The sequence below is a fragment of the Hyaena hyaena genome, unplaced genomic scaffold (assembly GCF_003009895.1).
Source record: "Hyaena hyaena isolate Hyena2069 unplaced genomic scaffold, ASM300989v1 scaffold_582, whole genome shotgun sequence".
NCBI lineage: Eukaryota > Metazoa > Chordata > Mammalia > Carnivora > Hyaenidae > Hyaena > Hyaena hyaena.
In genome coordinates, this window is record NW_024081214.1 from 515,371 (window position 1) to 530,004 (window position 14,634).

A 14,634-nucleotide genomic window follows, 5' to 3' on the forward strand; every position below is an offset into this window, starting at 1 on the left:
AAGTATGTTCTAGGTTTCAGTAAAGGTGGGTTACAGATGAAATGCTGGTTAAGGGTCCCAGAGCCAGACTCCCCTCCCTCCAGTAGACACCAGCGGGAGAAACAAGCTTCTAGGACAAGTGCACCCTCTACTGGCCGGGAGAAATACCGCGCCTGCGCTTCGCTTCCTGCACGCTTTTTCCAACAACTAAATTGGATAAAGAGCTCTCATCGAGAGGCATCGTGATCTTCAGAAAAGCTGTATTTTAAAAATATTTTAAGAAATCAAATGAAGGCCTGTAAGGAACATGGAAATGATAGGAGGAGGAGGATGTAACTTGAGCCACAACCTTGCACTGAGGACATAGAGGTCACTTCCAGGAGGGGGAGAGAGCCAAGGCTCTCCATCTTTACTCAGGTAGCCCAGGGCCTCTCAGGTCCAAGCTGTAACTCACCTCCTAGCCTATTGGCTTAAGTTTTTTTCCCCTCTCCTTGATGATCCCAAGTAGCTGTCAAAGTGAGTTTTCATGAACTTTATGGAAGGGATACGTAAAATTACTTTCTATACAGCCCTGGAACCATAACAATACTGAATGATTTTAGCTCTCGAAAAAAAATTCTAGGAAAGAAAAAGCACTTCCAAGGCACATTAAATGAGATAAATATGTGTGTTTACCTGAGCCAGCTGCAGGAAAAAAGGAAAGGCCATTGAGGTCTCTAAATTTTAGCCTAGAAAATGAAGTAGCGAAATATTCAATTTCATTGTATTTTCTATTCCTTTAGATTCAGGTTAATTATTATAGTGCCTTTAAAAAGTCTGATTCGGCCTGCAAAGGCTGTCTAATTTACCAAAGGAGGAGTAAGACCTAGAAGGCAGGCGCTGGTTAGGGGTACAGAGCCCCACTCGGGGCGCGCAGGCCTCTCTGGGCACAGCCGTCCTCCGTGACCTGATAGCTGGACTGGGCAAGCAGTGAGTAACAGTGATGGACAGACCGCACTCTACAGCTTTTTCTTCCAGCTTTGGTTTATGATGATACTATGGACGAAGGTTCAAAATAGCCAAGTTACATTAGCAGTTGACCCACAGGTAACTCAATGTAGATGAATTTTGGCCTCTCAGAGATAAGGCAGCCTTTTCTGAGACACACGCAGATGTAGAGAACAGTTTGATCAGGAAGCAGGAGTACATGGAAAGTTCCTCTCCCCCACCAAAGCTGAATTTCCCGACTCCGATGCTATATGTTATTACAGATTCAAGACTAAGTCTGGAGTCAAGTAGAAATGAAACTAAAGCTAGCTATAGATCTTGTCCACTTCATAAAAACAACTGAGTGTTAACTATATTGCCTATTGGATGAAGGCCTGAATTTTGTGGAGTTAAATGATGGTTTAGTCCAGTTTGATTTGGGAAAAACAGTAACAACCCTGATTGGTTTATACGGAATTGAAAAAGTCATGGACTGTTTGCCACGGCTCTCCCACGGATTCTAAAGTCATTCTTGCTGCAATTAGAGTCACAGAATTTCAGAACAGGAAAGAGAACTTCTCCAAATCCTTCATTTGTTGGATAATAAAATGAGGCCCAGGAAATTACGTAACTTCCCCTGGCCCTCACTGCCTCCTAGGGGATGGCGTCTCCTCGGAGACCAACCACTTTATCCAGGCAGTTGTTCATTGTGGAGGCCAACGAGGAGCGGAAGCCTGCGGCCGGACAGCCAAGCGAGTGAGGCTGGAAGCAGCCCTTGCCGCCCTAGCCAAGCTTCAGATGGCTGCGGCCCCAGCTCACAGTTTGACGGTAACCTCGTGAGGGACTCTGGGCTCAAAACAGGCCACTCAGTGACTCCCAAATTCCTGGCCCTCAGAAACCAAGTGAGATGAGTAGTTTTAAGCAATGTCTGGGGGAGAACTTTTCATGCGGCAGTAAACAGGTAAAACCCTCAGAGTTATGAGTAGCACATTTTTTTAAATGCTTGAAAGGCACACATCGTTTAGGGCATACAGCAGAGAAAGTGATGGAGGGTGCTCTCCAGTAGTTGAGCTACTACACCAAAGACAACAGGCACAGACTATTCGCATCTCTTAAATAGGAACATGAAAGAATCTTTGAAAGGAAACAAGTCCTAACTAATTTGGAGTATAGATCAGGCTAGTCACAGGTTAGGAAGACTTGACATTGCTGAGTGACCATCTACATTGATGCAGTATTGCTTTCCTCACCGTTCCTTCTCAGGGACCAACTTCTATTCTGGGACAGCTCAATGGGGTAGCTCATTAATATGGATCCACAGAGCACTGGATCTAAAGTGCTATGTTCTCTTCCTAATAGGAATCCAAATATCACATCATTCTTAGATGGGTTACGGCCATGACCACTTACCCCCCGGACGGAAAAGGACACTCTCAAATTAGTTCAGAACATTATGCAGAATCAAAAGCCATGGTTAGAGATGATCTCTCAGAGTGATGTGATCATTCCTTACTTCTGCATCTACATCAGAAATAACAAAAATGGCGCAGGACTTGAGAAGCTACGGGAATACTTAGAATACTGTTAGAGCTGCAGACATCTACAGAGAAAAGCCTCCTTGTTGGCCATTTTGCAAAACACACTCCTCTGCTCCATTCAGAGCTGAGGAGTTTGCTGACACGAGGGGTGATTCAGGAAGCCAGGCAGTCTCCTGCTTCCTGCCAATCCAGAGCGATCTGTTCTGTCTGTCTGCATTTCCTGCATCCTGAGCTCCCAAATAACTGCTCTGTGAAGTTAACAAGGTCAGAATCCTAATTTGCATTTCTTATGCTAAGATACTGTTGGCTGAATAGTTTGTGCTTTTTTTTCATCCTCGCAGAGAATACTTAACAACAGAGTTTATTTTCCAACGATTGAAAAAAGCATATTTTCTCGCAAATTGCTAGTTTTTCCCTGCTGATGGCTAAAAATTCAGAGAACCAAACAAATTTCCCAAAACATGCTATATCGCAGATGCTGAGATACAGCCTTCTCTGAGACTCCATATTCAATCCAGTAGTTTCCAAACATCTAAAATGGTTCGGTCCCGTGGGAAATAGATGTTGGTGCTGTCTTCTGGTCTAAGCTAACCAACTTGGAGAAAAATCGTCAATACTATATGACTGGCTCTGGTCTTAGACTTTTAGATAAGTTCACTTTAAGATAATAGGATTACTGCAGGCAGCAAAGAACTTCTCTGGTAAGCTGTATGTCAGAAATCTGGGATGGATTTGAGAAAAAAGCATACTTAAAAGTCCATGGGCTTCATCTCCTGTCGTGGAGGCTGAATGGGAGGGAGAATAGGACCACCTTTCTTACGCAAAAGAGAAATCTCTTCCTTTAAGGCCAAAATCCTTTCTGCCTGGACTTGGATCAGTTCAGTGACCTTCTGTCTCGCCGCAATGTCTGCTTTCCGAGGGCCCTGGAAGGCATTGCCCTGTTGAAAGAAAACACCTCCCTGTGTTAAGCATCCTTTGGAATGTGAAAAATTCCCCATCCTAATGTTAGCGGTGCCGACCTCAGTCAGTTTAAATGCCCATCGCCCCTTATTTTAAGGGGCCTTCGAGTCCTCCACTGAAATTCCACCATCAGAAATGTGTCCCTTTGGCCTAATGAGTAACTCTTAGAATGGAAATCCCATTAAGCTAGCTGTCCATCACTCCTAATAAGGAGGGCTCAGCACTGCAACTATGAAAGACAAGGCAGCTCCTTCTTTTATACAGCCTATAGTTTGTTTTCCAAAAAGGAAATCTCTTTATTTCCTCATCTGACTCCTCCCTTGTCCAGCCAACTCCTGCTCATGCTTCAGACATCACTTTTAGGGAGGCCTTTGCCCTGAGGACTAGATAAGGGCTTCTTGTTCTATGTTCTTTCAGAACATCCCTCATATATCATTGTGATTATGACATTGAACCACAGAAATTTATATCTGAGACTCCTTTTTCAGGATTAAAAAAGTGGCAGTTGCATATGGTTCAACCTAAATGCCTATTTGATGCCTGTCTTGTGAGATCTGGTGCCTGTAAGAGAAGAGGCCTTTGGGCCTGGATCTCACTACCCAGCACCCATCCTAGAGCTTGTTACAGAAGTATGGGCTCAATACACCTTGAAGGCACATTAAAGGGAGGAAGATATAACTCCTCTAGTACCCACTCTGTGCCCGGTGCTTTCCATGTGCTATCTCACGTACCCCTCACACCTCCGAACAAGCCATTACTCTGGTTCACAGATACGGACATGACACTGAGAGATTCATTCAACTGGGTCTTGACACTGTATGACTAAGGATTTGAAGCAGGGTGAAAACTAGGTTATCTGGAGCCAAAAGCCCATGCTTTGTCCATTACCTCTACTCGCTCACATCATAGCTAAGTAGGGGTTACTGTTACCCAACCCCTTCTGCCTCCTCTCCCCTGCCCGCCTTCACTCTAAGGGCTATAAAAGCTAAACATGCCTTCCTCAGTTTCTCTTCCATCTAGGGGTGGCCATGTGGATATAAGCAGAAAACACTGCTTTCTTAGTGAAAGGGACCTGAGAGGCTGGCATTTGCATTCGGATGTGAAGCTTAGAACTGAGGCAGCCATCATATGACTTTGAAGGAAGCTTCAATGAATCAGAGAGAATCAGAGGTATTGGCCCTGGTGTTACAGAGCTGCTAAGCCTAAAACCCTTAGTTGTCTTCTCCAGACATCTTGCTAAGTGAGGAAAAGAACCTGTATTTTCAGCTACTCTCCATGGGGCTTTTGGCCACTGGTAGCTAACCTGGTGCACCAGCTCATGTCGTCATCACTCACAGTGTTACCGCACCTAGTCACTTTGAAGTCACCTTAACTTTCCCTCATTTTCCTCACCACATCCACTCAAAGTATGGCTATTCTTACTTTGAAATGACCTCTGACACTTTTTGGTTCTCACCATCTATACATCCTAATTCAAGCCTAGATTGTTGGAAGAATGATAGCAATGGAGTCAGCTTTGGGGGTAGACAGACTTTGGTTTAAAAACTAAGCACCATGCATTAGCTCTGAGCTAGTTGCTTAACTACCCTAAGCTTAGGAAAGTAGTATTTTGAGAATAGTAGTATGCGATAGCTTATGTAAAGATAATATGCATATAAATATATTACTTTTTTGCCATATGCATACCTATGTGTAAAGATATATATATGTATATGCTATGTGTAGAGACATATACTATAAATTTCCTTTCCCATTCAACCAGTCTTCGACTCAAACTCTTCAAACTCTTTTCTGTCCAACATGTCTGGACTTATCAAAGCACATAAAGTCAACAAAATGTTTATGACTGCTTATTCTGTGAAGGTCTTGTTTAGGCATCAACCTTCTGGAACACTATCTTGATTCTTCACTCAAAAATTCTTGAGTGGCTAAAAGGCCCTCAATATTCAGATTCCAGTCATCCTCTCATATTGAATCTCCAATTATTAGCCTCCCAAATCCTCTTACTCTTCTAGACTTGTACTTGGACCAGTGATTCTTAAACTTGAGCCTCCATCAGAATCATCTAGAGGGCTTGTTAGTGTAGTTGGCTGGGTGCCTCCCCCAGAGCTGCTGATTTAGTAGATCTACAGCTGGGGCCCAAAAATTTGCATTTCTAACAAATTCCCCAGGTGATGTTGATGCTGTTCTTCAAGGGACCACACTTAGAGAACCCCTGGCTTAGACCATTTCCAAGATGCTTAAAGAAAACAAAGCAAAACCAAGAGAAACAATGGACATTTTTTCAGATACTATGCTAAGAATATGACATATGTTTTAAAATATGTCCTATGGGGCAGCTGGGTGGCTCAGTCAGTTAAGTGTCCAACTCTTGCTTTTAGCTCAGGTCCTGATCTCGCCATTGGTGAGTTTGAGCCCCACATTGGGCTCCATGCTGACAGTGCAGAGTCTGCTTAGGATTTTCTCTCTCTCTCTCTCTCTCTCTCTCTCTGTCTCCCTGCCTTTCCCCCTCAAAATAAATTTTTAAAAAACTTTAAAAAAAATAAAAAGCAAAATAAAAAAATAAATAAAATAAAAAGCATTAAAAAATTAAAATATGTCATGTATGTGTGAGGTTGCTAGAGGGCACCTCATCTAGGTGAACCGTGAATCAGAAGAATCTGTATTAAGTAAGAATTATCCACCATATACTATGTATTAAGTGTTATGTTGGTCTCAGTAAGAATTATGTATGAACAAGGTGGAAGCCATACAAAGTAACAAATGTTTTAATAAGGTAATGTGAGATCCTACAATTAAAGATATCCACTATAAATCAAATGAAATAAACAAATGTTAGAAATGGGTATTTGACACCAAATTTAGGGATTATATTGGTATCATTTGTACTAAATAATCTCATTTCTCCAGGGCCAAGGCAAACCCCATAGATTAGTACATATGTAAATTCATGGCACCCATAAGGCATACAATACAAGTCCCTCAGGCTCACCTATAAAGTAGGAACTGGCCACTTGTTGTCCTCAGGGACCCAGGTGGGCTGGAAGTGGTCTAAGATCAAAATTTGTTTAAATCCCAGTACTTGACATTCTTGTGAATAGCTACCTCTATAGAGTTTCCCCAACTCTGATAAAGGGTCTGAAGAGAAGTAACGTACCTGCTGGTTCTGTAGTGTATTCAATCGAGAATCAAGTTTCTTCTTTTCGATACATAAATCATTCATCTGATGAAGCTTTTTGGTGTGTTCCTTTGTCTTCACCATCAGCTCCCATCGTACTTTGGCAATCTTTTCCTGCCAGGCAAGGAAGATCCAAGATGGACTGAGTGAATAAGAGAGTAATTAGAAAAATGCACATCCAGATTTTATCAAAACCATTCAGCAAATATGCATGTGGAAAAATTCAATCAGAAATCAATATTAAAAGGCCACCAGGGCCAACTGCCTTGTCTCTGGGTTGATTAGAGAAAACAGAACGTGGGTATGCTCAAGGATAAAAGTAGGTAACAATAAGGTAGATACTGCTTCATTGTAGAAGGATGAAATGAGTGTGCATACTGAATGTTGCTATTTATTATTTAAAAGGAAGAATATTAATTGAAACAGCAAGCTTTCATATATTAATCTTTTCCCAGTCTTGGCCCAGGATCCTCAAGGTAGCCAACTAGAATGGCCATATGTCTCCTAGTGGCTTTTCTTTGTTCTCCTACTGCTTCAAACAATTATTTTAGGTTGCCCCTATCATCTCCAGCATTCCCCTGGAAGGGACCAGTCCCATTCACATGAACGCTTCAGGAATTTGCTTCTTCAAGGCTTAGTGTTAAATCTTGGATAGCAAAGATGAGACAAGATAGCACTAGGAACCTCTTCTCCCACCCTGTCTCCTGATGAGGTAGAACTGGCAACTGGAGAAGTCACAGTGATCTGGGAGCTTATAATATTTTTATAAAAGCTCTATGTTTGCATCTGGCTGTAACTGGGGCCCTGCCTCATCTCATAGCTTAGGGAACCACGTAGGCATTAACATCTTCTAAGACCCTACTAGCTAAATAGTCAATACCTGGTTATAGAATTTATTGCTTCGAGATATTTTCTAATTTCCAGATACTAACAGCATGCAAAAGCTATTGGGAAAAATATGATGGGGACCCTCAGAGCAGAGCAGTTCCATCTCTCAACACTGCTGGAGCATTTATTTATACATTAATGTAGACGTCAAAGTGGCATCTTTGTAATCATCCGTGCCATTTTGTCATCGTTTTTCCATGTACTTAAGACCCCAAAACCCAGTGCTGGTGCTTTCACTCCAAGATAGGCGAGTCCCTTCAACTAAGTGAATGGTAGGGATGTGGAGACAGGCTTAAGATCATGGGGGAGTGAAGTGGGGCTCACACACTTGTCTCTGGCTGCACAGATGTATCGCAGGAACCACTGACTTCATTTCTTGCCACAACTCAGGTTCAACCAAGGTGGGTCACCTGTCCTCCCATCCGTACCTCCCACATCTTCATTTCTTTTGCATTCGACAGCTCCTTTCGAAGTTTTTTGATCTTTAGCTCTTCAAGCGTTGTATTCACAGAAAGTGTCTGAAGGGCTTCTAGGTCTACCACGCGGCCAAACTTGCTGATCATTAGCTGACGGACCGTTTCTTCCATTTCTAAAAGAAGATGTCACTATCTTAGGTTGTTCGGGGACTCCGTGGGTATGAAATGAACAATACCAGTAACAATAACATTCTATAGAACAGCTTTTGCCAGAGGATGGTACAGGAATTTATGTTACCAGTTGATTTTTCTTCTGTGACTCTTCACCTGCTCCTTTGCTCACCTACAATGCCGACTCCCATGTTGTCTTTTCATCTACTTGAAAATTGTGGGTAAAGCAGACTCAGCTTTCCCGGCTGGCTTACATGCTCTGGGGTGACCCTCCTCAGACTGTTAACAGGCCCCAACTAGACTAAGGATGTAACAGATTTTGCTTTTTCTTTTTTCTTTTTAAATTACTGATCTTCATAGCATCTGGTGTTAAGAACAGAGCAGGCACTTAGAGGAAAGTTCTGTCCCACAACATGTAAAAATTAGTCACTGTCGGGGCGCCTGGGTGGCTTAGTCGGTTAAGCTTCCGACTTTCGCTTAGGTCATGATCTCGCGGTTCGTGGGTTCGAGCCCCGCGTCGGGCTCTGTGCTGACTGCCAGCTCAGAGCCTGGAGCCTGTTTCAGAGTCTGTATCTCCCCCTCTCTCTGACCCTCCCCTGCTCACGCTGTCTCTCTCTCTCCTAGAAATAAATAAAAATATTTTTTAAAAAATTAGTCACTGCAGCGGTTCATAAGGCCCTACAAGGTGGGTCCTGCCCCCGTTAGCTCTCCCACCACCTGCCCTACACTTCTCTCCTCATTAACTCCAGACACACTGGCCTCCTGTGTGCTTCTCAAACACTCCAGACTCATTCCCTCTCAGTTCCCACTGACTGGAATGTTCCTCCACAAATAACCACATGGTTCCCTCTCCTCAGCCCATTTTCTGAAAGCAAGTTGTGAGATGGGTAAAAAGCTCATTTCCAATACACTCAATCCTGAAGTGGTAACCAAGAGCAGGTCCTCATCCTCTCACCAGGGAAAACCACACCTTACAGGTAAGCCATGTGTCTAGAGAACAGTTCCTGGCCCCTACTCTCCTGACCACTCTCCTTTTCAGTCCCTTAATATATTTTATTAATTAATATATTAATAAATTAATATTATCTTAAATTAAATAAATTAATACAATATAATAAATTAATAATAATCTTAATATATAACATGCAATATATTTTACTTTGGTTGACTGTTTTTCCACAACATGAGAACACTTGAACATCTGGGGAGAAATTCCATTTGTGGGGTCTGAGCTCCCCCAGAAAATAAAATCTTGTGACAAGACTGTCTTAGTCACCAGACTGTGCCCTAAGACTGAAGGCTCTAAAGTGAAATGAGATGACACAATTCTGCTATAGTGCAGAAGTTTGCATTCCAGTATCATTGTTATAATTGCATATAATGGTGTAACCAGCATGGCTGCCACTGTGCACAATTCAGTGAGGAGCTATTTGCTTCTCTTCTATGTGAGCAGGGTTCCCAGTGACTTGTGTAATGTGGTGGTCATGATACTCAGTGAGGCAAAAATTAAGGTTAGAACATTTGCACATGTGTGCTAGCCTGTGGCTGCCTGCTTGGCCTCTCAGTAAGAACTTTGACTCCCTCCAACTAATACCCTTTCTCAGGACAGCCTCACGTACTAGGACATGGACTCTGGTCCTTGCCATTCTCCCTGTGGAACCAGCCTAGGCCTTTCTCCTACTCAGGCCAGCTAGTATTCACTAGACATAAAGCCTTCTGGAATATTTACCACATGCATTCCCCATGGCCTAGAGCAGTGTTATCCTTGGGATGGAATGAACTTACCCCTTCCCACCACCATGTTCTAGACTCTCTTCTTCTTGCCCATTGGGTCTGGGGAGAAAGAAGGCAACAACAAGCCAACTATGGTGTTTCTCATCACTGCTAAGCCTTTGCTCTCTGGCTTATGAAAAGGAACCCATTCCTAGTTCCACTTTCAGAATCAGATCAGTCTTTAGCCAGGCTCACAACTTGCTTTTTAGAAATTGGGCTGGGGGGATATGTGAGAGAAGAACTGAAAGTTGCTGAAAAAACTTATACCACATGGACTATTCTGTTTTATTTTCATTAACACTCTGAAAATTTGAATACCTCATTTCATCTTCACACATTTTCCCAAACGGAGTTTACTCAAAGGGAAACAAGCTTCTTTCCTTGTTTTCATATGAGTTTATTCCTTGGTTTGATGAATAGCACTTTCAAATATAAACAACATTCATGGGCTACAGAAGCCAGAGGAATGTGAAGTACATGAGAAGGCCTACACCTGAGAAAACTCTGTGTCTCATATAAGTGTTATTTAAACATGGAGTCCTAATGTGTATTTTTTTAATTTTATAATCCAGCCATTTATTTTATAATCATTGGAAACTGGCCTCTACAAATCCAAGCAACTTGGATTGGTTGGCCAGTTGACCACGATAGGCTTCCCATTCCTTTTTCAAGTTAAAAAAAAAAAAAAAATATATATATATATATATATATATATATATATATATTTATATATGGGGGCACCCGGGTGGCTCAGTTGGCTGGGCAGCTGACTTCAGCTCAGGTCATAATCTCACAGCTTGTGAGTTCAAGCCCCACATCGGGCTCTGTGCTGACAGCTCAGAGCCTGTAGCCTGCTTCAGATTCTGTGTCTCCCTCTTTCTCTGCCTCTCCCCTGCTCACACTCACTCTCTCAACAATAAACAAACATAAATTTTAAAAAATTAAAAAATTTAAATATATATATATTATTCAAATGTGGTGAAATACACAACAGAAAATGTATCATTTTAATCATTTTTAATTATACGGTTCTGTGGCATTAAAGTAGATGCTAAAGTATCAGAGATATTATTTTTTTAAGTTGGAAACTTCACAACTTACACTTATGTTCCCATATATCAAATATTACAAAAAGTACTTTAAAGGATAGTACTCTTTATATTATACATCTTATAATATCCACCTTAACTCCAGATAGATTAAAAATGCAAATATGAAGAACACTAGTAATAGAGGAAAACGTAGACAAAATATTTTTATGATCTCAAAACAGTAAAGGATTTCTTAAGACATACACACAGGCACAATGCAAAAAGCATAAACTTTGATAAAATTAGTTACATTAGGATTTTAAATGTCTATATCCCAAAAAAAGATACCCTAAACAAACTAAAAAAGTCACAAACTAGAAGAAATTTGAAGTGCACTTAATGGACAAAGACAGAATACAGAAAGAACTCCCTAAAATCAATAAGAAAACAAGAAATAGAAGTAAAAAATAGGTGAAGTATATAACAGGCAATTTTAGAAAAGAAAACACAAATAAATGACAAATAAATGTGTACGAAGATGTTCAACCTTACCAGAATCCAAGAAACATGAATAAAAACCACAGTGAAATACAATTTAACATCTACCAGGCTGGCAAAAATATTAAAGTCTGACAGCATCAAATGTTCTTAAGAATCTGGAGCCTGGGCAATTCTCACATACTGCTGGGGAAGAGGAGAGGGGTTGGTGGGGGGGTGGGGGGAGATAAAATGGTACAACCACTCTGGAGGGCAACTTAGCAATATATAGGAGAGCTGAAAATGCATACATCTCCCTACAAACCAGAGACTCCGGTCCTGGGGATTCACCTTCTCACTTGCACCTGGAGAGGTGTACAAGATTTACTCTAACTCTGTAATTACAAAAAATTAGAAATACCCTAAATATCAGGCACCTGGGTGGTTTAGTCAGTTGAGCAACTGACCTCAGCTCAGGTCATGATCTCACAGTTTGTGGGCTCGAGCCCCATGTCAGGCTCTGTGCTGACAACTCAGAGCCTGGAGCCTGCTTCAGATTCTGTGAGTCTCTCTCTGCCCCTCCCCCACTCATGCTCATTCTCTGTCTCTCAAAAATAAATGAAGATGTTAAAAAAAAAAAAAGAAAAAGAAATATCCTAAATATCCATCAACAGAAGATTGAAGAAATAAATTCTTTCTGAGTCCTACGGTGGAATACTGTAGTAGCAATTAAAGTGAATAAATGATCTATAGCAAGATGGATACCTCTCAAAAACTGTTTTAATAAAGTGGACTGCAAAATGATATGAACAATAGTACAGTTAAAAATATGCACAAGGTTCCAAATATTGTGGAATACATAGGTATGCATGTGTGTTTACCTGCCAGTTGACCCTGGGGACGGGGGTGGTAGCAGATAGTTTCAGGAAGAGAAGGGGGTCCAGTTGTCCCTTCCATATTTTATGTTTTTAAGCTTGGTGGTTAGTACACAGTTATCATGTTACTCTACATTTCATCATGCATAAAATCTTTTAAGAGAAATAGCTTCTATGATAAAGACTCATTCTCTTAATACAGGAGGGGACCCTTCAGTGGTGAGGAGAGATGGCAACTAGGAAGACAAAAAGCTCTTTCCTTGCTCTCTGTGGGTCTGATTCTGGGATTACTACTGTTTTCAGAGTTGGAGATGGCCACTTAGTATTTCCTTCTCTTACCAATAGGTAGTACTACGTAAACCATGGGCTTAATTACTCACTGCTTATAGTTTTTGCCATCTCTCTCTTTTCTCGGAAAAGCTGTTTACGCCTCTCCCGGCATTCTTTGTTGAGTTTTTGCTGCTTGGAATTTTCCTCATGGAGTTGTATGATCCGCTCTTGCAGCCGTCCCAAGGAATGGTTAGAAAAGACCAAGGTTCCAGAAAGATCATTAGGTATTTCTCCAAACACTATATGCTCCATCTATCAAAACAAACAAAAATGAAACAAAGATCAAACAAAATGTAAGATCAAAAACCACTTCCTTCTCAGTCCCTTGTTTTAGGTCATTGCCTTTGGACTTATTATCATTCCCACTACCGAGCAAGGGAAAGCAGGAAGTTGTCTTCAGATAGTAAGACACATTATGTCCCTTAAGAGACAGCAAATCTTCCCACAGACTATGCCTAACGTCTACTACATAACCATGGAACCAGCATTACAGGGTGGGGATATTAGACAAATTGCTTTATATGGCTAATCCAGTTTAGGTCAGGTTACACAAAATATACATGAGGCTGATCTAAGGCTTTCCTTTTAAAATACAGCTTTCTCTCTTTACTTGACAAAATAGGAGGGTATGATAGGCCTTTTCTCTCACTGATACGCATCTTGGCATTTTAATGTAAGTTGTAATTTGAATACAGTGTGAAAATGGGCAAAGAGGGAAAAAAGAAAAAGGACATTTTTCTTTTGTCTTGCCCTTCCTCATTAACAAGCAGAGATTAAGATAATTCTTGCACCATGAGTTCTTGTCTGCTTAAAGATGGTGTGAAAAGTGACCTATACACAAGATCCAAGATTTCAACTTCTAAGCCGTTTCTTTCTTAAGTCACAGGCTGGCTACTCAGAGCACCTGGCTGGCTTGGTTAGAAGAGCATGTGACTCTTAATCTTGAGGTCGTGAGTTCAAGCCTCACATTGGGTTTGAGATTACTAAAAGAAATAAATAAATAAACTAAAAAAATAAATTTAAAAATTGAGTCATAGGCTCCTCATTTCCTCAGACCTGAAACAATTAATTGGACTTTTGAAGTGATAATGACCCCTAGGGAAATACCTATGTTTGGCTATTTCTCTTTCATAATGATCTGAGGATGGATAAGAAAAGTTAGGATGTCATTATTCAGGTAGAATTCTCAGCAAAGGACTACACTTCTTCCCACTAGTGATCCGTGACTCTTTTCTGGAAAAGCCTGGGTGTGGTGGCTCTCTGCTTAGATGGCATTGGGCACCCGCTCCAGCCCCATCACCTGGTGGAGCTTGAGTGGGATCACAACGATCAATTCATTCAGCCGCTGCTGCTTCTCTCGTTGGTAAGCTTCCAGGGCCTCCTCCGCCGCATTCAGATTAGTTGCCACAATTTTTACCTGTAGAAAGCCCTGTGTGTGAAATGTGGGCAAGAGCCAGTATGCACATACCTCAGGTGAAAAAGGAGGACATCTTGGGAGATGAGCAGGACCTGGGCTGTGATTCCATGAATGATCCCAGTTTGCAGCCCAGGAATGTATGTGATCTTCTTCCAGCTAAGTCATGACCCACACTACTTTTTCAATCATTCCTATGTCCCCAGGGTTGTAAAGGTCTTGTGAATAAGAGTTCAGAAGGCATATCCTGATCTCCCTCTATTTTTATTTATTTATTTATTTATTTATTTATTTAATTTATTTATTTTTTGCTGCATGAAAAGCAGCTCTTGCCATGGAATGTCTTTGTCAAAATGGTGGGAATCTGTTTTAGTCATAATGACCTTAATAAGTGAAAGGGGAAAAGCCCTTTAAAACAACAAAACTACTAACTAAAGCATTCATAAAGCATGTTCTTCATCTAAAAAACTTGAAAAAAATAAAAATTTAAAAATTTAAAAACTTGAAAGTCTTCCAGATCATTTCCTATTCGCAGGATGAGAACCAATCTATTAAAAATATTGGTGAATAGGATTTAAGTGATGTTACTGTAGGTAACTATCTAAGAGGGAAAATGAGCAAATACTACAGACATCCTC

General features: G+C 41.1%; 1 protein-coding gene across 1 annotated transcript in view; it reads right to left on the reverse strand.

Moving 5' to 3' along the window:
- Nucleotides 1–744: 744 nt before the first annotated feature.
- The window catches only part of CFAP44 (cilia and flagella associated protein 44), a 135,711-nt gene continuing 121,821 nt past the window's right edge, over nt 745–14,634 (reverse strand). The window contains exons 31-35 of the mRNA XM_039256627.1: nt 13,883–13,999; nt 12,633–12,834; nt 7,938–8,098; nt 6,601–6,735; nt 745–3,421 (exon numbers count right to left, since the gene is read on the reverse strand). Coding sequence (XP_039112558.1) covers nt 3,233–3,421; nt 6,601–6,735; nt 7,938–8,098; nt 12,633–12,834; nt 13,883–13,999 — 804 coding nt within the window. The 3' untranslated portion in view covers nt 745–3,232. The remainder of the gene's footprint in view (nt 3,422–6,600; nt 6,736–7,937; nt 8,099–12,632; nt 12,835–13,882; nt 14,000–14,634) is intronic.